The 25,405-nt window shown below is 47.5% G+C and overlaps 1 protein-coding gene across 1 annotated transcript in view; it reads left to right on the top strand.

The window, feature by feature from the left end:
- The window catches only part of ACACB (acetyl-CoA carboxylase beta), a 144,178-nt gene that overhangs the window by 60,493 nt on the left and 58,280 nt on the right, over nucleotides 1–25,405 (top strand). Inside the window, exons 3-16 of the mRNA XM_024741428.1 lie at nucleotides 3,551–3,683; nucleotides 5,690–5,828; nucleotides 8,701–8,810; nucleotides 9,025–9,106; nucleotides 10,259–10,357; nucleotides 11,319–11,428; nucleotides 11,523–11,633; nucleotides 14,543–14,752; nucleotides 15,041–15,211; nucleotides 17,418–17,579; nucleotides 19,429–19,592; nucleotides 21,834–21,984; nucleotides 22,083–22,186; nucleotides 23,232–23,313. Coding sequence (XP_024597196.1) covers nucleotides 3,551–3,683; nucleotides 5,690–5,828; nucleotides 8,701–8,810; nucleotides 9,025–9,106; nucleotides 10,259–10,357; nucleotides 11,319–11,428; nucleotides 11,523–11,633; nucleotides 14,543–14,752; nucleotides 15,041–15,211; nucleotides 17,418–17,579; nucleotides 19,429–19,592; nucleotides 21,834–21,984; nucleotides 22,083–22,186; nucleotides 23,232–23,313 — 1,828 coding nt within the window. The remainder of the gene's footprint in view (nucleotides 1–3,550; nucleotides 3,684–5,689; nucleotides 5,829–8,700; nucleotides 8,811–9,024; nucleotides 9,107–10,258; nucleotides 10,358–11,318; nucleotides 11,429–11,522; nucleotides 11,634–14,542; nucleotides 14,753–15,040; nucleotides 15,212–17,417; nucleotides 17,580–19,428; nucleotides 19,593–21,833; nucleotides 21,985–22,082; nucleotides 22,187–23,231; nucleotides 23,314–25,405) is intronic.

Below are 25,405 nucleotides of genomic sequence, written 5' to 3'. Positions count from 1 at the left end.
TAGGGATCGAACCCGGGCCCCCTGCATTGGGAGCACGGAGTCTTAGCCACTGGACCACCAGGGAAGTCCCGGGTCTATCAGTTCTTCACCAAAACTTTTGGCCCCCCAAACCCACTCAGCCCCAGCCTCCCAAAATGCCTGGTGACACAGTTGCTGGATGCACCCCTGGGTGGCGAACCTCTAACTTAATGCCTGGCAGGTGGCTTGGCAGGTGGCTATCTCCCTGCTTGAACAGCCCATTTCCGGGTTGAGAGAGTGGGCTGAATGCCTGATTCTGCACCTGTGAAAACCCCACCAAATGACAGCAGAGATTTTCTTTTTTTTTTTTTTTCCATACGCGGGCCTCTCACTGTCGCGGCCTCTTCCGTGGCGGAGCACAGGCTCAGCGGCCATGGCTCACGGGCCCAGCCGCTCCACGGCATGGACCGGGGCACGAACCCGTGTCCCCTGCATCGGCAGGCGGACTCCCAACCACTGCGCCACCAGGGAAGCCCAGCAGAGATTTTCTTAAAGAGCTGGAAACCCATCAAGCCCTGGAAGAACAGGAGGGGAAGTTAGCAGCAACATTTTTGGAAGCCAGAAAAGCAGAAGAACAAGCAGCCACTGGCTGAGCTGAACCAAGACGGCTGAGCCGTAAGGCAGCAGTGAGGGAAGCTGAGAACCTGTACCCCAGAAGGTGCAGGGATTGGCAACATTGGGTGCCTCCACGTCTGGGAGCATCTACATGAAACGGATTGGATGAAAGAATCCCAGACCCCTCATCTGCTCCAGGTGGCTGGGAGCTTCCCACTTCCACCCCAGTAGCAGGCAGGCAGTTTGATCTCTGGAGAGGGAAAGGCAGAGGGTCTTTGGGCTGGAGACCGATGGGCACTATGGAGCCAGTGTCCCAAACCGGAGGATGGGTGCTGTGTGCGTGCTGAATCCTGAAAGCTGCCCTGCCCCCCAGACCTGTCCCAACACTTCTCCCACTTCCCCCTGGTCCCTAGGCTCCTGGCCAACCTTTATCCTCCAGGCAGAAGACCCCAAAACTTTTCCTTACTGGGGGAATTGGACCAGCCAGGGAGGATGACTCTAAAAATACTTGGGGTTCCCCAACACACAGTCCTCCCAGGTCACCCTGCATTGAGGTCAGGGTCTAGTGACCCCAGCACATGCTCAGTACTTCTCATCAGCCCTCTAGTTCCTGCTCTTGGTCATGAGGAAGCAACCATAGCTTATGAAACATTTGGGTGCAGTTTCTAAGATGGAAGGCAGGCCCCAAACATACCAACAAAGGGGACACAGGAAACGTGGGAGAAACAGACACCACATCAGGAGAAGAGAACTTGGAGAAGCTATCATAAATACCCTCATCGGGGGCAGGGAGGATATTATACACATAGGAACAGGATGTATAGAAAAGGGGATATTGACAGACCAAAACCAAGCTCTTAGATGTTAAAAACTCCACTGAACAGTTAGGAGATAAGGCTGAGGGAATCGCCCAGAAGGTAGAAGAAAAGAGAGAGAAAATAGGAGAGGGGAAAAATACATAAACTAGTGGGCAGTCCAGGAATTTCAACATCCAGGTAATAGGAGAGAATGGAGAAAAAAGAGGCAGGGAAGTCACCAAGGACATTTTTTTTTTTTTCCCGGTATGCGGGCCTCTCACTGTTGTGGCCTCTCCTGTTGCGGAGCACAGGCTCCGGATGCGCAGCCTCAGCGGCCATGGCTCATGGGCTTAGCCGCTCCGCGGCATGTGGGATCTTCCCGGACCGGGGCACAAACCTGTGTCGTCTGCGTCGGCAGGCAGAGTCTCAATCACTGCGCCACCAGGGAAGCCCACCAAAGACATATTTGAAGATAAACTCCCAGACCTCAGTTTCTAGATTGAAGGGGCCTGACAGCTTCCCAGCCTTACTGATGGAAGTAGGCACACACCTCAGCGCATCACTAAAATCACCCCTAAAATTGTAGAATACTGGGGCAAAGAGAAGATCCTATAAGCTTCTGGTTATGAAAAAACAGGTCACCTACAAAAGGATCAAGGATCATCATGGCTCTGGTTCTAGCATTCTTGGAAGCCACAACAACAGTGACATAAAGCTTCCAAAATTCTAAAGGAGAAGGTTTTCCCTCTTAGAATTCCATGCACAGCCAAATGATCGGGTCCAATGTGATGGCAGAGGAAGACAGTTTTAGAACACGCAAGGCCACAAAACGTTTACTCCCCTGAACACCTTTTCTTAGAAAGCTACTGAAGGATGTCTTCCACTGAAACAAGAGAGTAAACCAAAGAGGAGCAAGACATGGAGGACAGAAAAAAGGGATCCGAGAGAGCCAAAAGGAGTCTCTGAGGTGATAGTGGCAAGGGAACCCTATGCAGCCAGGATAAGACAGGCATGTTGGGGGCGTTATTGTCATGTGTCCTGCCATTGTACCATCTTTTTAACTGGATGAAACTACTGGCAGATATACCCCAGCAAAACACGGGAGTCCATCAAGAAAGAGGGAGCCATGTGGTCCCTCATTCAGGATCAAACCCCAAGGAAAGGCAAAGGGAATCCTAAGGATGCCAGTGAAGGGAAGTCCCAGTTGATGGTTGCCTAGGGATTTAGAGCACAACGTCTGGATGAAAGGAGAGTCGAGGCCTTCAGGAATGATGTGGTCCATGGAAAACAATGGAACTGATCAATTATCTTACGTGTACTAAGAGGCTGAGGAGTGAGATGAATTAGCGACAGATACAAGGAAAACCAAGTCAATGAAAAAAAATCACTACAGGAAAAAAAAAAAAAGAACATCTGGTATACCACAGCCCCTCACCTGTGAATAATGATCCCAGACTCATAAAAAACCAAATACTGAATTTACCAAATTGCAGTATACCTGTATTGAGAGGTTGGGGAAAGGGGAGCAGATGGGATGGCTGCTTAAGAGCACTAATTCCACATCTGTCAAGATAAGAAGTTCATAGATGGATGGTGTCTTAAATGGATGACTCACGAGATAATGTACACATATTGTTCAGAACCGTGGAGATGTGTAAATACCAGAAAGAGTCAAACGTGATTTCCTCTGGGGTGGGGTTCTAGAGGGGGATGGGGCAGGGACCCTCTATTTGTTATACATTTTTTTGTTTTCAGTTTTTTCAAAAAATTTGATATACCCGTACAGAAAAGCACATGAAAGATACAAACTGTTTAACAAGTGTAAAGTATTAGAATGTGGGAACTTCCCTGATCATAAACTTGCACCCCTGTTCTAAGCTTTTTTGTATTATTTGAGCTCCTAAATTATGGGCGTATAAAGTAAGAATGACTCTAAGATGAAAAATCTGATCCTGCAGCTTGGAGCAGGTCAGGGCGTCGTTCCTGCTTCATTTGTGATCTGACCTCTCGAGTCTCCTCGTAAAGTGTTTCAGGCTCCCCGGAGAGGGACTGCAAAGCAGCAGGGGTCTGGTGGGCTTTAGCTTCTCTGTGGATGTGCATTTCATAGCTGCCGGGTGCCTGACCCCCTCCCCGAGCATCCCAGACCTGCTTGCTCACGCGTCAGTCCTGTTCCCTGGCAGGCCCAGCATGTCCGGACTCCACCTGGCGAGAAGAGGCCGAGAACAGAAGAAGCCGGACCTGCACAGAGACTTTACTGTGGCTTCCCCTGCCGAGTTCGTCGTGCGCTTTGGGGGGGATCGGGTCATCGAGAAGGTACAGATGGGATCCCGGCACTCGGTGTGGGGTGAGGTGGGCCAACCAGCCTCAGGCTGCAGAGAAAAAGTCCTGCCCCTTTGTGAGCGCTTGCGAAGGGCTGGGCGCTGGGGTTCATCAGCTTTTCACCCTCACGACAGCTTAAGTGACAGGTGCGTGACCCCACGTCACAGAGGAGGAGACTGGGGCCTCTGAGAAGGGTGGGGAGGCAAAGACCCTTCGTGCAGGGGGCTGCTTTCTGGGTTTCTAGGAGGGGAGCCTAAAACCCAGCCCTGCCCTCTCGAGGGGTATAGCTCCTTACAGGAGAGCAGACCCAGGTACTAGAATGACAGGGACGGAAGGAAACAGCTAAAATTGGTGGTTTGTGAAGGCTTTTCACACTGCTTCCTGTTCTAGCTGGTAAAGGCCCTGACCTCGTGCTGTTTGATCATTCCCGTCGTATTCACAGAGAAACTAGAGCTCAGGGATCCGACATTGGTTGTCCAAAGTCACGTAGGTAGTAAGTGCTGAAGTCAGGACTTGAACCCAGCTCAGTTTGACTGAAAGCCTTTTGCTTTTCCATTTTATTTGAGGGTGGTGATAATGATGGTAACAGCAACAATCGCGGCGGCTACCGTTGACTGAGGGTCTCCTCTGGGCCAGGCATCCTGTTAACTGCTTACGTCGTTGTGTCTCATTTAACCACCCCACAGCGTTGTCAGTGGGTATTACTTTACAGATGAGGAAACTGAGGCCCAGACGGGGGAAGTGGCTTGCCTGGGTCTCGCAGCTCATCAGTGGCAGAGCTGGAATTTGAAACCAGAGCCCATGCCCTCACCCCAGCATCCTAAGTACGGCATTGAGCCACAGAGACTCATATAGGTTCCCCAACCTGGCTGCCACCAGTCTCCCTGGCTGAAAATGCACACACCCACACCACCCCCACCCGCCCCGCCCCAAAGCCTTGATCTGATAATTAAGTTGAGGAAGCCATAGCCCAGCCGTTCTGTCATCATTCATTGGAGGCATTTTTGAAAGGGGGAAAGGAACGCAAAAACTACGGTGGCCACTCGCGGGATGTGATGTCTGGGCTCGCATTCCCTTCTGTAAAAGAGAGGCGATCACATCCCAGATCTCCAATGGGACTTGTCCTTCAGGGCCATCATGAAGATTAGTCAGAGATGGAAGGACCTTAAAATTATGGACTTGGTACAGAAGTTGGAGCTTTGAACCTATACATCTAATTTTTTTTTTTTTTTTTTAACAAGAAAACTAGAGCTTGGTTTTATAGAGACCAAACCAGGAGGTTTACCAGTCTGAGCTCCTCATATAAAGATGAAGCACAGAGTGGGAAGGGATCTGCCTCAGGCCACACAGCAAGTTCACAACACAGTGAGAACTGAAACTAGGACCCCTCTGTTGCTGGGGACAGCCAGCCTCACTGCCTTTCTTCCTTCCCAAATCTGGAACCTTTAACCTTCTGGACACAGAAGCAGCCACCGGGGACAGTTCAGAGCATAGGTCATACTGTGGAGGGCCCACGAGTGCCAGCTCTGCCACTTACTAGCTGTTTGATCTTGGGCACGTGCCTTAACTCCTCTGGGTTTTAGTGTCTTTAACCCCAAATAGTGATACAGATACAACCTCTTTCAAAGGGCTGTTGTGAGGTTGAAATGAAATGGTGCTGGTAAAATACATTGTACTGTAGCTTGGTACATACTAAACGCTCAAAAAATGTTACATGAACATGATGGTGCCAGACAGAGGAATCAAAAATCATTAATCCATCCGTCCATCCATCTGGTCATCCATCCTCCCATCATCCATTCAACCATCCATCCATTGGGTCATCCATTCATGCATCCAGCAGACTTTAAGTACCTGCTCTGTGCTGGGCTGAGTGCCATAGAACTACGAAGAGGTGCCATGGGAGGCTCACAGAGGTGAGATGAACCCTGGGGTAGCACTCGGCCTCCAGCACAGGTAGATGTGCAACTCTGGCCCCTCCCTCGTTTTCCCCTGTCCAGGTGCTCATCGCCAACAATGGTATCGCCGCCGTGAAATGTATGCGCTCCATCCGCAGGTGGGCCTATGAGATGTTCCGAAATGAGCGGGCCATCCGGTTTGTAGTCTTGGTAACCCCCGAGGACCTCAAAGCCAACGCAGGTATTGATACTTGGGCCCTGACTTTCTTCCCCTCTGCCACGTCCCCGCGTCCTTACCTGCGCTCACCTCCTTCACCCCACCTGGGCCAAGTCCATCCTGGACCCCAAACAGCATCGCAGGGTACCTCTTCTGAGCTCGTATTTATTTCCCCTTTCTTTATTTAATTAAAATTTCTGCTGACAACAAGAGTGACCCATATGTCTTATAAAAATGCCAATGGTTAACATGCAAAGTGGAAATCTCGCCTTTGAGAAACGTTTACAGTAGGTTGGTGTTTCTTCCTCCATATGTTTTCTTCTTGCACTTGTATGTACTGTTTTTCAATCACTCCTTCATTTTTCTATTTCTTTACCTCTCCATGTCTATCACCATTGATCATTCTGTTAATAACTATTGGACAATTTGCTTTTTTCCCTGAACAATTGTATCCCTTTACAGACCCTGCACACAGCAGTCAAACAGATCTTTTAAAAACACAGCTCAGGGGCTTCCCTGGTGGCGCAGTGGTTGTAAAAAAAAAAAAAAACACAGCTCAGGTCCCATCAGCCCCCTCCTGTGTCCAGCACCAGCTATCTCAGCCCCCCGAGCCTCCCCAGAGTCCAGGCTCTCGGCTCTGCTCTGCACAGACGTGGCCTCCTTTTTGCTCACTACAGTGAGGACAGGTTTCCTTGTTAGCCCCATTTTACAGATGAGATAATCGAGGCATGAGGGTGTAACTCACTTGCCCAGGGTCATGCAACCAGTATGTGATGCAGGCGGGATTGAAACCCTGGGCTGAGTCCACAGCCTTAGGCTGTCGGGTCTTCCATTGTGCTCAGGCTAAAATTCCAGAACCTCACTCAGGCCAATTAAGGCCCACATGACTTGGCCCCTGCTGGCCTCCTGGACCCCCATCTCCCGCCTCTAGACATCCATCCCTGGGCCCCAGTCACGCTGGCCTCATCAGTTTTGGCCTCGCTCTTTCCTGTTGCAGAGGCTTGGAATGTTCTGGACCTTCTGCTGGCAGTGCTTCCCCGAAGCTCTTTGTACAGCAGGTCTCCACCCCTCCACGCACGACTTGGGTCTCATAGTCCTCCAGGGCAGCCCTGTCAGAGAGCCCCGGTGCTGTTCACACCCTGTAGTTATCATGTCTGTCTCTTGTTTATCTTCTCCAACATGATAGTAAAATTCAGTGAGGAGAGGGTCATGGTCTGACTTCTCGCTTTATAATCTCTGGGACCTCTCCAGTCACCAGCACAACGTGTTGGGTAAACATCAGAGGCCAGCGGGCCCGGAAGGAAGCATGGCTCTCGAGTTTCTTTCCAAGTCTGCACATAAAGTTCGACATCATTTCTTTTCAGGTCTTCAAGAATTTCATAGTACAGATGTACCAACTCCCGACTTTTGATTGAGTCTAGCTTTTCACAGTTCAAAACACTGCCCCGTGAACACCCTCTTACATCAGTCTTTGGCCTCGTCGATGAGTGTTTTCTTAGAACATATTTCTAGAAGTGGGATTCTGGTTTTAAAGAATATGAATATTTTTAAATCAAAACATTGTATTGTATTCAGCTTTGAAAAGGAAGGAAATCCTGTCTCATGTTACAGCAGGGATGAACCTTGAGGACATTATGCTCAGTGAAATAAGCCAGTCAAATGCTCTATGATTCCACTTATATGGGGCACCGAGAGTAGTCAGATTCATAGAGACAGAAAGTAGAATGGTGGTTGCCAGGGGCTTCGGGGAAGGGGATGGGGAATTGTCATTTTATGGGTATCGAGTTTGAGATGCGTGAGATGAAAAAGTTCTGGAGATTTGTTTCACAACAGTGTGAATACTCGACAGTACTGAGCTGTATACTTCAAAAATGATTAGATGGTAAATTTTGTTATGTGTTGTTTTTTTTGTTTTGTTTTGTTGTTTTGGGGTACGCGGGCCTCTCACTGTTGTGGCCTCTCCCGTTGCGGAGCACAGGTTCCGGACGCGCAGGCTCAGCGGCCATGGCTCACGGGCCCAGCCGCTCCGCGGCATGTGGGATCCTCCCAGACCGGGCCACGAACCCGTGTCCCCTGCATCGGCAGGCGGACTCTCAACCACTGTGCCACCAGGGAAGCCCTGTTTTGTTTTGTTTTTTACCATGATTAAAAACAAACATTGTATTGTTTAATGGCTAAACAATATTAAGATAAACCTTAAATAAGAATTTTTAGGGAGTTCCCTGGTGGCCTAGTGGTTAGAATTCCAGGCTTTCACTGCCGTGGCCTGGGGTTCAGTCCCTGGTCGGGGAACTGAGATCCCACAAGCCGTGTGGCAAGGCCAAAAATTTAAAAAAAAAATTTTTTAAACCCACCTCTGATCCGACTATCTTGATAGCTTGTTTCCTTCTTTTTTGTTGCCTTCCAGGCCTTGTCCAGACACCCATGTGTTTTCTTTTTTTTTTTTGAAGTATTTATTGTTTATGTTTTGGGGTTTTTTGGCCATGAGGCATGTGGGATCTTAGCTCCCGACCAGGGATCGAACCCACACCCCCTGCATTGGAAGCACAGAGTCTTAACCACTGGACCGCCAGGGAAGTCCCCAGATACACATATATTTTCACATGATTAAAGTCATACTCAGTTTTCTTTGAGCTGTCATATACATTTGTCCATTGTTGCCCTAGAATCTTCATGGTTATCCTTTCAGTAGTGGTGCGGGGTTGCATCCTGCAGATGTTCTGTCCTCGACTTCAGTCTCGGCCATGGCTCACGGGCCCAGCCGCTCCACGGCATGTGGGATCCTCCCGGACCGGGGCACGAACCCGTGTCCCCTGCATCAGCAAGTGGACTCTTAACCACTGCGCCACCAGGGAAGCCCAGCCCTTCTTTTCTTTTCTCTCCTGTTTAATCCCAGAGTATATCAAGATGGCAGATCAGTACGTCCCCGTCCCAGGAGGGCCCAACAACAACAATTATGCCAACGTGGAGCTGATTGTGGACATTGCCAAGAGGATCCCCGTGCAGGTAAGTCAGATGGGACACCCCAGTCTGCCCACGGCGGGGGTGATGCCCTGAGCTCTGGAGCAACCTGGTTCCGCAGTTTGGAAGGGATGGAGGAGCTGGGTCCTAGGAGACCCTGAAATCCCGGGCTGACGTGACCCAGCAAAGAGCTTCTGGGGTGTGATGGTAGGCGGGTTCTTGAAGAAAGACCGTTGTTCATGCCTCTTTGTGTTTGCAGGCGGTGTGGGCTGGCTGGGGCCATGCTTCTGAAAACCCCAAACTTCCGGAGCTCCTGCACAAGCACGAGATCGCGTTCTTAGGTAGAGTGCGCCTCCGTCAGATGCGTGGGAATTGGGGTGTTGATGGGATGCTCGGTGGGTCAGATTCTCTTTAATACAGCCCTATAAGGAGGGGACCGGTTTGATATCCCCACATTACACTTTCATGGTCAGGAGCAAATGAATCCAGGGGTGGGAGGTCACGTGGATAGGTCGGCCAGCCCAGGGAAATAGGAGCCATTACCATGGTTACCACAGCAGAATAATGCCGGGCAAGCAGAACCCTCGGCTGGTGTTCCTGCTGGCACTGAGATACCAGTCATGTTCAGATTTCTAACTAGGTTTGGAAACCTTTCTGATAAGGCCACACCTTTTCTTGGGCTGTTCTCAGACCTTTGGAATGCCCTCACCCCCTGGGACCAGAGCCTATCATCTCTACTACTTATTAGGTAAAATGATACTTATTGTCTACGGTGTCTGTTTGTTTCAGGATTTGGATTTGAAATTTGTAAACTTTGCTCAGTTACACTATCTGTTACGTGTGATGGGAATCATTTACCATCCCCCATAAATCCCTATTGCTGCTCCTTATCTCTGGGCCCACAACCCAGACTCGCATATAAAGCAGCTTGGTGCTAAGTCAATACCTGATATTCACCTAAGGGTCTGCCTGGTGACCTGTGCTCGCTGATGTATTCTTTGTCCATGACCTCTGATTGGCTGTCACATGGGACTCTCGTTATCTCTCATGTTTAATTCTGGAGATCGATGGTCCAGCCCCAGAGCCAGCCAACTACAGCCCAGGCCAAATCTGGCCTACTGCCTGCTTTTGTAAATAAAGTTTTATTGAAACACAGCCCTGCCCATTCATTTATGTATTGCTTATGGCTCGTTATAGAAAAAGTTTGCATGGTCTAGTGTTTTGGGGTGCTGGCTTGCCCCCTTGGTCTAGCTTTTTGCTAGTGAACTTTGTATAGGCCACAGAGCTTAGGTTGTAAATCATGTTTACAATCCACATGTATTGAAAGTTGACTGGTAAAGTAGCAGACTAATAGATTTTTTCTTCCTCAACTTGATGTTAAATCCTTGGAAGCTGGGACTTGGGGACTTTTCTTTGTGCACCTGGTTGGCACCTGGCTTCCAGGGCCTTGTGGCTGACTTGAGGCTGCCTTCCCCTTTGCCCCAATCCCTCAGGCCCTCCCAGCGAGGCCATGTGGGCACTGGGAGACAAGATTGCCTCCACCATCGTGGCCCAGACGCTGCAGATCCCAACGCTGCCCTGGAGCGGAAGCGGTAAGGGACCCTGAACCTCACTTCGGGGGAACTCCTGGGCCCAATCTTGCTAATGTGAGCAGAGGGGGTGACAGGAGTATAGTTTTTTAATTCTTTCATTAAAAAATTTTTAAATGATCATGAAAGTGGTCCTATGTCATTGTAGACAACTTAGAAACTAGGAGAAGTACAGAAAAAGAAATAGAAATCCTTTATAATCGACTGACCCGGTTTTGATCATTTGTTATATTGTTCCAGCCTTTTTTTCTAGGCACATCCTTTAAAAAACCAGAGCTCTTACATTTAATAGTTTGTGACTTGTTTTTTCTCACTAGTCTTTCTATGTCAGTAAATACACTTTACAACATTTAAAATGCCTGCATAGGACTATATTATACAGATGTACCGTAATTGACTTAACAATCCTTCTACAGCTATACATTTAGGTTGTTTCCGACGAATTTTTTTCTAATTTTGAAAATATTAAAAGCTTTGATAGTCCTTTGCCTAACTCTCTATGTCCATTTTAATCACGTCCTTAGGATAAATTCCTAAAAGTGGAATTTCTAGGATAAATTAAAAAAAATAAACAGGAAAAACGTCTCAAGAGTTTCATACTCAGTTTGATTTTTTTCCTCCAAAGATTGAATTTTAAATTTAGAGTGAAAAGTTTGTTTCTGTTTTGTTTTTTTTTTTTTAATCTCCATAGGGTAGAGCTGGAGTTGGGATTTTTTTTGGATTCAGGTTAATATGGCTGTTCTTGGTAGACTCAGTCTGAATTTTCTTAAGCTTGGTTTCCCATTCAGGGTTGAGTCAGTCCTTAAGGAAATTAAAATCCACTGCAGGAAGCTGAAGGGCTGTGTCTGAATTCTGCTGGTCCAGAGGCCAGGTCTAGAGTGGCTTTGGTGGGAAGAGGCCCTGTGTTTCTGTGTCGTGTCTATGCTCTTTGGGGGAAGATTCAGTTTTCTTTGTGACCCTCCAGGTCTGACGGTGGAGTGGACAGAAGAGAGTCTGCAGCAGGGGCAAAGGATCAGCGTCCCAGAGTACATTTACAACGATGGTTGCGTGAAAGATGTCGATGAGGGCTTGGAGGTAAACGCTCCTGGGGGGTCAGGTGCCAGAACCTTCTCATCATCCTGGTAGCAGCGGAAACCTCTAGAGTGGTCTGTTTGTCCTTTGCCCCCAGGCAGCAGAAAAAATTGGTTTTCCCTTGATGATCAAAGCTTCTGAAGGCGGTGGAGGGAAAGGCATCCGGAAGGTGGAGACTGCTGAGGACTTCCCAATACTTTTCAGACAAGTGAGCTGTTCGCGCTGCGTATTTTTCCATGTGTCTTTGGGAATTGTGTTTATTCAGTTGGTGGCCACCAGATTCCTTCCACTAACATTATTGTGTCACAATCAAGAGGACACTTGCGGGAGCTGCAATATTGCTGTGTTGTGTTGCAAAACAAATGTATACATTTTTACTTGCAGAAGTCCAAGGTTTTTGTTGATCTGTACACTATTTCCTTTAGATGGTTTGATTCTATGAATCAGTGTGTCTCTAAAGGATTTCAGAGGTATCTGTCTGTGAGAATATTTGTTTGTGTCTATATTTGTCTATAGAGAGATGGGATAGTTTGTACATTTTAGCAGTTTCAGTATTTCTAACATTTCTAGACAATTGATTTTTATTGTCTGAACGAATCGTATATTTACTTATTTGTAGCTGGTTTTCCACTTTTAAAACATTATACGCAGGGGGTGGGGGAAGGGATAAATTAGGAGCCTGCGATTAACATATACACACTATTACGTATAAAATAGATAACCAACAAGGGCCTACTGTATAGCATGGGAACTATACTTAATATTATGTAATAACCTATAAGGGAAAAGGATCTGAAAAAGAAAAAAATGTATATATAAAACCGAGTTGGGCTTCCCTGGTGGCGCAGTGATTAAGAATCCACCTGCCAATGCAGGGGACACGGGTTCAAGCCCTGGTCCGGGAAGATCCCACGTGCCGCGGAGCAACTAAGCCTGTGCGCCACAACTACTGAAGCCCGTGCACCTAGAGCCCGTGCTCCAGAACAATAGAGGTCGCCGCAATGAGAAGCCCGCGCACCACAACGAGTAGCCCCCGCTCGCCACAGCTAGAGAAAGCCTGTGCGCATCAACGAAGACCCAACGCAGCCAAAAATAAAATAAAAAACACAAAAAACACTGAATTGCTGTGCTGTACACTTGAAACATACATGATATAGTAAATCAACTATACTTCAATTAAAAAATTTTTTAAAAGGTCACCTAACTATAGATTAAAAAAAACCCATTATGCCCATTGTTGGCAATGTTTATAAAAATTCATACCGGTAATCTTCCCGTTCTTAACCCAACTATTTTAATATTTCTAGGCTTTCTTGTAGACCTTGCTCACGTGTATATTTAATTTATTTTATTTTTTAAATTTTTAGATGTTTCAGGTGTACAGCGAAGTGATTCAGTTATACATATATATCTCTTCTTTTTCACATTCTTTCCTATTATAGGTTATTACAAAATATTCACATGTATATTTTAAAGAGTTGTCTTTGGCCTACACAATATTTTGTTCTACGTTTAAAAAATTTCAAATTGTGGATCATGAACAGTTTTACCCTGTCCAGTCCTCATAGTTATTCTGACGATTGCACAGCATTCCCTATGTGGCCATTGTCTTATTTATCAAACATTTCCTTTTTTGTGAAATGTGAAGCTTGCTTCCATTTTCATTATTATACACAGTTCCACTATAGTATAATATGGTATTTAATACTATAAATAATATTTAGCTTTTTTTTCTTCTTCTGAATTATTTTCTTGGGTAAAGACCGTGGGGGAAGAAGGATTTAGTTAAATAGCATGTACTTTACATGCATGACAAATACATACCAGTAAATCGCGTTCTCTAAAGGTTTACCGTTTATACAGCTGTGGGCCATGTGTGAGTATTATATAAAGTAGTGGTTTCACTACCACATGTCCCTATTGGGGTGTACTGGTTTGGGAGTATTTTGGGGGGAAGAATTTATGTTTTCGGGAAAGTTGCAACAGCAGTACAGAGTCCCCATCTACCCTTCACTTCCTTTCCCCTATTGTTAACATCTTTTGTAACAGTACCATGATTGACACAACTAAGAGATTAATTTCATTAATCCATGTCTATTAAGTGAACTCCAGACTTGATTTGAATCACCCCACTTCTCCCCACTAATCTCCCCTTTCTGTTTCAGGATCCAGTCCTGGATCCTACCTTGCATTTAGGGGTTGTACAGATTTTAAAGCTTTTTCCTTTCTTTTTTAAAAAACAGGCTTTACTCTTTAGGGTAGTTTTTAATTCACAGCAAAATTAAGTGGAAAGGACAGAGTTCCCATATACCCCCAACTGTATGCAGAGCCTCCCCCAAGCTTCCTTTTTTTAATTACATGAGTTCAATATGAAAATATTCTCGGTGTCAACATTCAGGCAATTCAGTAATAACGTTACGAATAAAAAGGGAAAGGTCCCTTTCGCGACATCACCTCTCAACCCCTTGCCCCCTCTCAGATGTAACCCCTGTTAGCCACTGGGTTTCTTTCCAGTACTTTTACTGTAGTATAGACTTTTACATAGACCTTCATATAATTCTGTTTTATTATTTTTCACATAGGTGGGATCATCCCATGTGTTCTTGCTCTTACAAAGAATTTGTCTTAGAAATAATTCTATGTGAACACTTATTTTTACCTCATTTTTAAGGGTCTCTGGACAGCATGCCTATGAGACAGTGCCTTTCAGATGTTAAAAGTATGGAGTAAGTCGGTCTGTAGGTTCCACCGAGGAGAGCTGGCTGAGAGAGTGAATTAAGTGGGAGGAAGAGAAGCCTACAGAGTAGTGTGTTTTGGTTCTATTTTTGTTTCAAGAAACGTTTTCTCTGTACGCATAGAAGAAAACCAATTTCTACCCAACTCTTAACGGCATATTATCCTTAGGAGATGTTGTTGCAGAATTTCAGTTTCTGCATTATGTATTTTCACATATTTGACTTAAAAACCACGAGAATGTAATGTCTTTGAGGGAGGTAAAACTGAAAGATCGGCAAAACCGCGGGCATCCCTGCCATCGTTTTGCGCCCCCTTTGGAGAACTTCCTGCTCCAGCCCTGCTTCCCCTGGGAGGAGCCAGCCACCCTGCCGTCCCCCCCAGGTGCAGAGCGAGATCCCCGGCTCCCCAGTCTTCCTCATGAAGCTGGCCCAGCACGCCCATCACCTGGAGGTCCAGCTCCTCGCTGACCAGTATGGGAACGCCGTGTCCTTGTTCGGGCGCGACTGTTCCATCCAGCGGAGGCATCAGAAAATCATAGAGGAGGCGCCGGCCACCATTGCCACGCCAGCCGTGTTCGAGATCATGGAGCAGGTGGGCTCTAGGGAGTTCGGGGGGAGGCATCTCAGCTCAGAACCATCAAGAGCTCTCAAGAGTCCAAGTTGCCAAAGTGGGGTGGGTGTCCAAGAGGAGACCAATTGGCGTGGGGGGGCCCATCGTGGAGATGATTTCAGCCTCACACGGGGTTACTGGAGTACGATCTCAGAGGTCCCAAGGTAGTTTACACACAGCAGGTCCTCAGCCTGCCTTTAGTGAGGGAGCTAGTACGTTTTCCCCGAGAAAACCGCTGGAAGCCCCTCGCCCACCTCCGTCTCTCTGCAGTGTGCCGTGCGCCTGGCCAAGACCGTGGGCTACGTGAGTGCGGGGACCGTTGAATACCTCTACAGCCAGGATGGCAGCTTCCACTTCTTGGAGCTGAATCCCCGCCTGCAGGTGGAACATCCCTGCACGGAAATGATCGCCGATGTCAACCTGCCGGCCGCCCAGCTACAGGCAAGGAAATGGGCTCCGAACCCTGGGGCTTCTTCTGCCCAGAGTGGGGATCCCCTGTCCTGCTCAAATTAGACCTCCCTGCTCGTCTCTTGGCTGGTGTCCTGGGGAGTGACTGTTTTAATGTGTAGGTAGCACGGAGAGCCATGCAGTGGTTTGTCACTTTCGTCTGGCCATATAGCCCTTGGAGAAACTGGCAAAAGCCATGGCCCTTCACCCTGGAAAAATCTATTTTATACAATTTGGGAGCATTTGTAGACCTCCCCAGTACCCATTCATAGACCTTTTTATCATCACAGCCTCCTCATGGAGCCCTTTTAGACATTTCCGCCCCTAATTTCTCCCCTATGAAATGTTAATATCACAGATATACTGTATATCGGTTTGGAAACTGTAGATATAGCTGTGCGTTATACAGGCATACCTTGTTTTGTTGCACTTTGCTTTATTGCATTTTTTGTTTGTTTTTTTGTTTTTTACAAATTGAAGTAACCTGTGTCGAGCAAGTTATAATGGTGCCATTTTTCCAACAGCATTTGCTTGTTTCGTGTCTGTGTCACATTTTGCTAATTCTTGCAATATTTCAAACCCTCCACTAGCAAAAAGATTAAGACTCTCTGAAGGCTCAGGTGATGATTAGCATTTTTTAGCAATAAAGTACTTTTTACTTAAGGTACGCACATTGTTCTTTCAGACATACTGCTATCGCACACTTAATAGACTACAGTATAGTGTAAATGGGACTTTTATATGTGCTGGGAATCCAAAAAATTTGTGTGACTTGCTTTATTGCAATATTCTCTTTATTGTGGTGGTCGGAATTGAACCCCCAATATCTCCAAGGTCTGCCTGTACATAGAAAGAGTAAGATTATTTTCACCCCCAAGAACAAATGTTTGCCCTCTTGGGCTCACCCCTGCTAAGAACATGTCACCCAGAGTTAGGAACTCTTGCATTAATAGAAACTCTTTAATTTTTTAACTAATATCTCCTTCCTTCCTCCCTTTCTTTCTTTCTTGAAAATTTCTTTTAAATTTTTAAAAATTTAAATTTTGATTAAATTTAATTAACTGAAAATTTAATTTAATTAGTTTTACTTTGATTTAATTAGAATTTAACTTTAATTTCTTAAAAATCCTCCCAGAGTTTTTATACCATTTTTTATTTTGTTTATTTTTTTCAGTTTGAAAAATTTCAGAAAAGTTGCAAAAATAATACAATTAACACCCATACCCTGCACCTCGGTCCACCACTTGTTAGCATCTGACCACATTTGCTTCTTCTCTCTCTATTTGTGTTTTTGTATAATTTTTGTTTTTTCTTCGCTCAACCTTTTGAGAGATGTTTTGGCTTGAACTTCATGCCACTTTGCCTCTAACTCTTTCAGATAAGAACCTCCTGGGAATAATACCGTGATAGGATCGCCCCACTCCAGAAACAGAGCTTTGACACCCTCCACTTACCTATCTAATGTTACTTACTGTCTACATGAAAGTTTTCCCTGTTGTCCCAATAATTTGTTGCTGTCCTTTGTTTTTCAAGTCCAGGATCCAATCCAGGACCCATACATCCCTTTCCATTTTCATGTCTCCTAATCTCTTTAATCTGGAACCGTTGCCCAGTCTTATTTTTTTTGTCCTGAATGTTGACATTTGGGAAGTGTTCAGGCAGAATGTCCCTCCATTTGAATTTGCCTGGTCATTTCTTCCTGCTGGAAGTCACTTAAACACTTTATTACACAGGTGCCATTGGGTCCCTTTTAGTGTGTCACATCCAAAGACCCAGCAGATTCAGTTTGATCTTTTGGTTCACCTGGTGTCCGTCACTGTCTGTTTTTCACTCGGTCCTCCAGCCCAGCTTTCCCTGTGTCCTTCACAAAACCTTCTTTGACTCTGCAGCTGGACACCACCATTCCCCAACTCCTTCCACAGCGCTAAGGATCTGTAGCTTTTATTTGATGCTCGCGATGTTGTTCTGTGACTGTCGCTTCTTTTCCCAGCGACACAGTTCACTCCTTGGGGGCAGGGTCAAGCCATCTGTCTTTCTATCTCCGTGCCTCTCCTGCCACCATGTCGCCCGGTCTGGTGGGCACAGGAGGAGCTCAGTATATCCGAAATCATTCACCCCCTACCACCACCTGCATCGCCTCTAGCACTGGCCTCCACGTTTGGGGACTGACCCTCTTTTGGGATGGATTTCTTGATTTCAGATCGCCATGGGCGTGCCTCTGCACCGGCTGAAGGATATCCGGCTTCTGTATGGAGAGTCCCCATGGGGGGTGACGCCCATTTCTTTTGAGACCCCTTCCAACCCTCCCATCGCCCGAGGCCACGTCATTGCGGCCAGAATCACCAGCGAAAACCCAGATGAGGCAAGTCTGAGGGCCCTGAGTTTCCACCATCTCCGACCTCTCAGCGTGTGGCAGACCCCGAACCTTAGCCTGTTGAGATACCCGGGTTCACAGTTTATAGGCGAGGACACAGGGATGCGGGAAGGGACATGCCACAGTTTATCCACATGTGATATGTCCCAGGTACCAGGCAGATGCCTTCATATGTCAGTTACATGACAGCCCTGCCGCTGGGCATTGTCACCCCACATTATAGCTCGAGAGGTTGGGGTGACCACCTTCACACCCGGGACTTGGTAAGGCCATGGCCAACGCCCACTGGTGGACTTTATAGACCACGTCCATCTTTGGGACAAACAGGCAAGTTTAGAGCACAGGCCCTTGGATTTCTGGCCCCATGAACTTTTTGCTGCAACATACAATCTGGTTCATTCTAAGGAGTCCCTATGTGACTTGTTCCTACTTGTACCTTAAGATACCAACCAGCTGGCATCTATCAAGTTTACATGCTTACTGACAGTTGATGGTCACATAATCTCCATAACCTACCACAATTTAGTTGTTTAATAACTACATTTAAGAAATTTGGGATAAGAGAGGTTTGGGTTTTTTTATTTTTACCCCCCGCCCCACACACCACCTTTTTTTTTTGGTAAATAAATTTATTTATTTATTTTCCACTGCATTGGATCTTTGTTGCTGTGCCTGGGCTTCCTCTAGTTGTGGAGAGCAGGGGCTACTCTTCATTGCGGTGCGCGGGCTTCTCATTGTGGTGGCTTCTCTTGTTGCGGAGCACAGGCTCTAGGCGTGTGGGCTCAGTAGTTGTGGCTCACGGGCTCTAGAGCGCAGGCTCAGTAGTTGCGGCGCACGGGCTTAGTTGCTCCGCGGCATGTGGGATCTTCCCGGACCAGGGCTCTAACCCGTGTCCCCTGCATTGGCAGGCGGATTCTTAACCACTGCGCCACCAGGGAAGTCCTTCCACCCCACCCCCACCTTTTTAATGAAAGAATTTTAAACTATGGTGACTGTATTAGTTTGGGATCTTTGGCTACAGGCAAACAGTCAGTTCTGATGGTGGAAAAGCAAAAGGGGAAATTTTCAGAGGATTGATGCCTTGTTCACAGGTGCCTGGGAGGATGGAGGATCACGTGTAGAAATAGCCCAGGCACCTGGAACTTTCCATCTCTTGCCTCCAGGCATGTCTGCCAAAACAAATGCCTCCATCACAAGCTTCAAGAGTTCTAATCCCAGCAAGAGGATCCAACCCACCCCTCCCTTTACCACAGTTATACTCAGAAGGGGATGGGTCATCCCCACAAAGGGAATTATGTGTGTGTTAGCATCAGCAAGGGCTAACACTGGATTTCCTTACCTGCTGAAATTTTCATAATCTGGAATTGGAAATCTACCTCCTCTTTTTTTTTTTTTTGGCTGTGCTGCACAGCATGTGGGATCTTAGCTCCCTGACCAGGGATTGAACCCGTGGCCCCTGCAGTGGAAGCATGGAGTCTTAACCACTGGACCACCAGGGAAATCCTGCCAACTCCTCTTTTATTTACACTTTTTATTATCAACAATGGCAAACATTTAAAATCAGTATGTACCTTCGCTCAGCTCCATCAGTGATCACCGGTCCCACTTGGTGGTAGTTTTTAGACTTTTTTTTTTTTTTTAAGTAAAAATGACACACATTGACATGCTCACCTGGAAACACCTGCACCCCTAGTGAGAAGTATCTGTTTTATTCATCACGCTAAGCTCTTGGGTGTGGGGGGGGCGGGGCTCTTGGGTTTTCCTAGGATTTAATTCTGATGAAAATATATCTGGAGTAACTATTTCTTCCATTTTGCTTTTTCTGTCTGGGCTCCAGGGGTTTAAGCCGAGCTCTGGAACGGTCCAGGAGTTGAATTTCCGCAGCAGCAAGAACGTGTGGGGTTATTTCAGCGTGGCTGCCACTGGAGGCTTACATGAATTTGCCGATTCCCAGTTTGGGCACTGCTTCTCCTGGGGAGAGAACCGGGAAGAGGCCATTTCGTCAGTATCTCCCTGCCTCCCTTCCTTCCCTCCCTCCCTCCCTTTGAGAAACTAAAAATTAACCTGCTGCTTCAGATGTAGCAGCACTTTAGGAGATGGGGAGCAGATCCTATTTTATTTTATTTTATTTTATTATTGTTTTTTTTTGCGGTACGCGGGCCTCTCACTGTTGTGGCCTCTCCCGTTGCGGAGCACAGGTTCCGGATGCGCAGGCTCAGCGGCCATGGCTCACGGGCCCATGTGGGATCTTCCCGGACCGGGGCACGAACCCGTGTCCCCTGCATCGGCAGGCGGACTCTCAACCACTGCGCCACAAGGGAAGCCCCACGTATCTTTTTAAATTGGAGTTTTGTCCAGATATATGCCCGGGAGTGGGATTGCTAGATCTTATAGTAATTTTATTTTTAGTTTTCTGAGGAACCTCCATACTGTTTTCCACAGTGGCTGCACCAGCTTACATTCCCACCAACAATGTAGGAGGGTTTCCCTTTTCTCCACACCCTCTCTAGCATTTGTTATTTGTAGACTGTTTAATGATGGCCATTCTGACCCATGTGAGGTGGTACCTCACTGTAGTTTTGATTTGCATTTCCCTAAAAATTAGCGATCAAAACCCCCTCATCTTAACATTTCTCCTGCCTTGACCTGGGAACAAAAAGGTAAACACCAGTTCAGTTTGTAAAATTAAACATTCTTGTGGCGGTGTCTTTTAGAGTGAAAGACATTTCATTTGAAAAGCATTTAAATCTCTGGGCTGGGGCACTTAGCCATGAATTAAATGGAATTTGCTGGGCTTCCCTGGTGGCGCAGTGGTTGAGAGTCCGCCTGCCGATGCAGGGGACACGGGTTCGTGCCCCGGTCCGGGAAGATCCCACATGCCGCGGAGCGGCTGGGTCCGTGAGCCATGGCCGCTGAGCCTGCGCATCTAGAGCCTGTGCTCTGCAACGGGAGAGGCCACAACGGTGAGAGGCCCACGTACTGCCAAAAAAAAAAAAAACCAAAACAAAACAAAAAAAAAAAAAATGGAGTTTGCTGCTTTTGAGGGAGAGAGTTTCTTTGCCAGCTTTGAATATTTCATCTTAATCAGTGAAAAATTGAGACGCTTGGAGCAAATAAGGATTAATAAAAGGTGGGATGGTGGTCAGCCAGCCCAGCTGTCTCTGAGTGAAGGGATCTGTGGCTTGTCCCACACTGTGAGTGGCCAGTAATCACTACAGCAGAATAGGAAGGAAAAATTCCAGCTCTTATTGCTGTCAGTGTCCAAGAGGGGGATCAACTGTCCCTGTTTTCCCAGGACTGAGTGTTTCCCGGGATGTGGGATTTCTCAGTGCTAAAACTGGGGAAGTCCTGAGCCAACCGGGACAAGTTGGTCACCCTTGAATCCAGTGGCTCAGCCTGTAGATGCAGGTTCGGGTCCCACACCCAACTTGCAGTAGCCTCTTTGACACCCTCATTTAACCTCACTGCGTCTTCATTTTCTCACCCTCCCGCTGGGGTCTCGTGGCCCCTTGTCACACCTGCTGGAAGCATGCAGGAGCATCGTAACTGGTGTGAAAGCTCTCCTCTCCCAGGAAGGGTTCCTATGCCTCCTCTTCCTCTGGTGCCTTTCCCCATAACTTTCTCCCTATGATTTCATGGAGAGTGGAGGTTTCTGCCCTTTGGACTGGACACCCTGTTTGGGGGGAGGCAGCCCCTCTGGGAAACTGGAGGTGGTTACAGCCAAGCACATGTGGGCTGGTGACCGCCATGCCCAGAGGGGGGCACCGGTGTTAGCCACCTACTTGTGCAGCCCAGGCACACTGGACAGCTGTGTGGACAGGTAAAGAGCGGCTCGTTCTTGGGACACTGCGGGATTTTGATAGGTCCAGCGGGAGAGGGAGTCAGAGCAACTGGCATGGTTAATAACAATTATAATCGCTAATAAATCATTTCATAGCAGTTAAGGTTTATTGATCAGTGACCATGTGCTTTATACAGACTGTCTCATTTTAATCCCCAAGCATCTGTGTGAAGGCAGGGTTATTCCCCCATCTTCCAGATGAGGAAGCTGAGGCCCAGGCATTTAAGCCACTGGCCCAAGATTTGCTGTACCAGTCAATGCTGGAGCTGACATTGCCCCAAGCCGTCTGACTCAGGGCCCTCCCTAAACTTCTGTGTGGTTCTGACTCACTGGAAACCACTCTAGAACTCTGATGACGTGTACGTTAATTGGGAAAATAATCCGTGTGCCTTCCCCTCAAGGAACATGGTGGTGGCTTTGAAGGAACTCTCCATCCGGGGCGACTTCAGGACCACCGTGGAATATCTCACCAACCTCCTGGAGACCGAGAGCTTCCAGAACAACGACATTGACACCAGCTGGTTGGATAATCTCATCGCCGAGAAAGTGCAGGTGGGGAGCTGCACGTGTCTCCCCTGGGGGTCCTGGAGCCCTCCTGGCTCCCCGTGGCTTTGGTCACTGTGGATACTGATGTGCAGAGTCTCTCCCAGGCCGAGAAGCCGGATATCATGCTCGGGGTGGTGTGCGGAGCCTTGAACGTGGCCGACTCGATGTTCAGGACCTGCATGACGGATTTCTTACACTCGCTGGAAAGGTGGGGCCCATGGGTACTTCCTTTCCCCTCTTGGGATATGTGCTGGTGGCAAGTAAGACAGAAACACGCTTTATTTGGGTGTAAATCCATCGCCAAGCAATTAGTGAACCTCTCCTACGTGCTTGCCTCTGTAGAATTCCTTGGATAAACCTGGGCTGCCCTAGAAGACGCTGGGGTAGGGGGCGGGAGGGGAGGGATACTCAAGGCCAACGCAGCCATCATCCTATAGACAGCGGTGTGCTTATTCGTGCTGAGCTGTGCAAGGTACGTCGTAACACTCAGGAGTCCAGAGAGGAGGAGGTGAATTTGAGAAGCAAAGCAGATTATAGGTCACCTCTACAAATGGTCCTTTCCCAGACCCTCACCTGAATCAGATGACCAGTGAAATGGACCCTGTGGAAGTGGCTGGGAGCTCCCTCTTGGGATAGACCAGGGTTTCCCAACCTCTGCACCACTGACCTTTTGGGCTGGGTCATCTTTTGTGGTGAGGGCTGTCCTGTGGGACAGGGTAGGAAGTTAGCAGCATCCCTGGTCCCATCCATAGCATCCCCTCTCCCCCTGGAAGTCAGAACAATGAAGTATGTCTCCAGATATTGCCAGATGTCCTCGGGGTAGAGGCAGACCCCACCTTGAAAACCACTGTGGTAGGCAAAGGAAACTACTGAAAGGGAACTAGAAGGGCGAAAGTTCTTAGTGCTTGGATAATATGCTTTTGAATGGTAATAGAATCGCAATCCGTGCTTTCGTTTCTTTCATAAGCGGGTGGCAGAATTCCCACATAAGGAATTCTTTCAAGAAGAAGCAATATGGTTATTGCTTCTTAGAGGAGCCTTTTGGAAATGTCACATCCTGTAACAAGAGCGGTTTCCTTAAGTTCTAAGGGATGTCGGGTTCCTTGGGACTCTCCATTCCTTGCCTTTTATCAATCAGGTGTGTTGATAGTTAGAAGAGGCAAAGAATGGGTGGATTTTCATATCCAGGGGATGGATGGCTGCGGAGTTCTTGGTCACTCCCAAACTGACCACGGGTCTGTCTTCTCTCTCAGGGGCCAGGTCCTCCCCGCAGACTCTCTGCTGAACATTGTGGATGTAGAATTAATCTACGGAGGCGTTAAATACATCCTCAAGGTAAAGGTCCCTGTTAGATGTCTCCCACACTCTGGTGGCTCAAGGGAGTTTTATTTCTGCAGTGGGCCATCCCTGCAGTGGATTTTCTCATGCTTGGTCCCAGGACTCCCCGTGCAGTCCTGTGACCTTGAAATCTAAGGTCTTTGGATTCCAGAACCCGTAGGCTTGAGCCACGCACACAAGGCACGTTAGAGCATGTGTTGGTTTCCCGTGGCTGCCGTAATGAAGTCCCATAAACAGGTGTCACTTCAAACAACAGAAATTTATAGTCTCTCAGTTCTGGAGGCCGGAAGTCCAAAATCAAGGTGTTGGCTGGGCCATGGTCTCTTTGAAGGCTCCCAGGGAGCGTGCATTCCTAGCTTCTGGTAGTTGTGGGCAGTCCTTGGTGTTCCTTAGCGTGTAGGTTGTCACTCCAGTCTCTACCAGTCTCTGGCTTTGTACGGCTACCTTCTCTGAGTGTGTCTGTGTCTGTCTGTCTGTCTTCACATCCTCATCCTTCTGTGCCTGTCTCTCTGGGTCTCTTCTCTTACAAGAACACCAGTCAGACTGGATTTAGGGTTCAGCCTAATCCGGCACAACCCCTCCTTAACTAACTACATCTGCAAAGACCCTATTTCCATTAAGGTCACAAGCTGAGGTTTCAGGGAGGACTTGAATTTGGGGGGACATAATTCCGCCCCTTACACAGTGTGAGCCGGACCACCTCTCAAGAGCAGAGCGTCTGGGTGCACTTCCCAGGGCTGTGAGACTGGCTTTGTCCAGCGTCTCTGCACCGAAAATCAATGTGTGGATTTCTGACTGCTTCCGGGTCTATCACCGGCATCCCTGGAGCTTGTCAGGGTTGCTCTTCTCTGTTGGAAATATCTAGTTACCCGTCCTGAGCCGTCCCAGGTCAATTCAGCAGAGTATCAAAGAATGTTTGAGATGTGCGAGCACAGGGTGAGCCCCCCGGGTCCAAGTTGGGGTGACCTTTGGAGCGATGTGTCCCTGGGAAGCCAGGGCCTCCCCAGCACTTCCCAGCCTCACATTCCATGGAAAAGGCAACAGGATTTTTATTTTCTCTTACTTGATTTTTAACATTGCTGAGCATACATTGAACTTTCAACTTTGGAGATTCTCAGGCTTCGTTCAGCCAAACGAGTGTGTTATCCACGTAACGTGTGTAAAATCACTTCCCTTTTGCCTCTGATGCTTCCTGGCTACCTTTGGGGGCCTGGGTCCCCTCAACTTGATTTTAAATATGACACATGCCCGTTGCAGAAAATTTCAAAACAGCAAACAAGCATGAAGCGTCAGAAAAACAGTCCACCATGGGGGAGTTCCCTGGTGGTCTAGTGGTTAGGATTCTGGCTTTCACTGCTGTGGCCCGGGTTCAGACGTTTTAGCAGACTTCTTTTCAGTTATTTTTTTCCTTATGCATTGCTTTTATAAAGTTAAGATCATAGTGCAAATGTTTTTACTGCTTTGATATTGTCATGGCCTATAGTTTCCCCCTGTTATTAGCAAGCTTTCCTAACATCAGTTTAGAGTCTGCAGCACGGTCCAATAGTACTTTCCGCAGGTATGGAAATGTTCTAAATCTGCTCTGTCCAGTATGGGCCACCTGGGGCTATGGAGTACTTGAAATGTGGCGAGTGTAACTGAGGAGCTGAATTCTATCTTTCATTTAATTTTAATTAACTTACATTTGAACATCTGGCTAGGGGCTACCATATTTGACAGTGCAGTCTAGAACATTCCATGGCAGCACCCACTGTTGGAGAGCTCGTTTGATTCTAGGTTTTCCTATAAATAACGTGGCAATAAATATTCCTCTATTTCTTGCCATCTTTTGTCACTATATATGTATTTTAGAGGTTGAGGGCTCTTTAGGGTGTTAGTTTTCTAAGAGACAGCACATACTTTGAACTGAGGGCCAGGTGGGGCTGGTATTTCAGATTGAAATGCAGAGCTGAGACCAGGGCCTGGCCGTATATGTCTCCTTCCAGTGTCCCAGATCCATTGTGTGCCCCTGGGCAGGGCCAGGTCTAGTGGGCAGAGCCCAAGTCCACGTCCAGGCCACTGATGGAGGCCCCAGGTCTGCCTCACCCAG

Source organism: Neophocaena asiaeorientalis, unplaced genomic scaffold (assembly GCF_003031525.2).
Source record: "Neophocaena asiaeorientalis asiaeorientalis breed wild unplaced genomic scaffold, Neophocaena_asiaeorientalis_V1.1 scaffold648, whole genome shotgun sequence".
NCBI lineage: Eukaryota > Metazoa > Chordata > Mammalia > Artiodactyla > Phocoenidae > Neophocaena > Neophocaena asiaeorientalis.
This window is presented reverse-complemented; position numbering and strand designations above follow the sequence as displayed.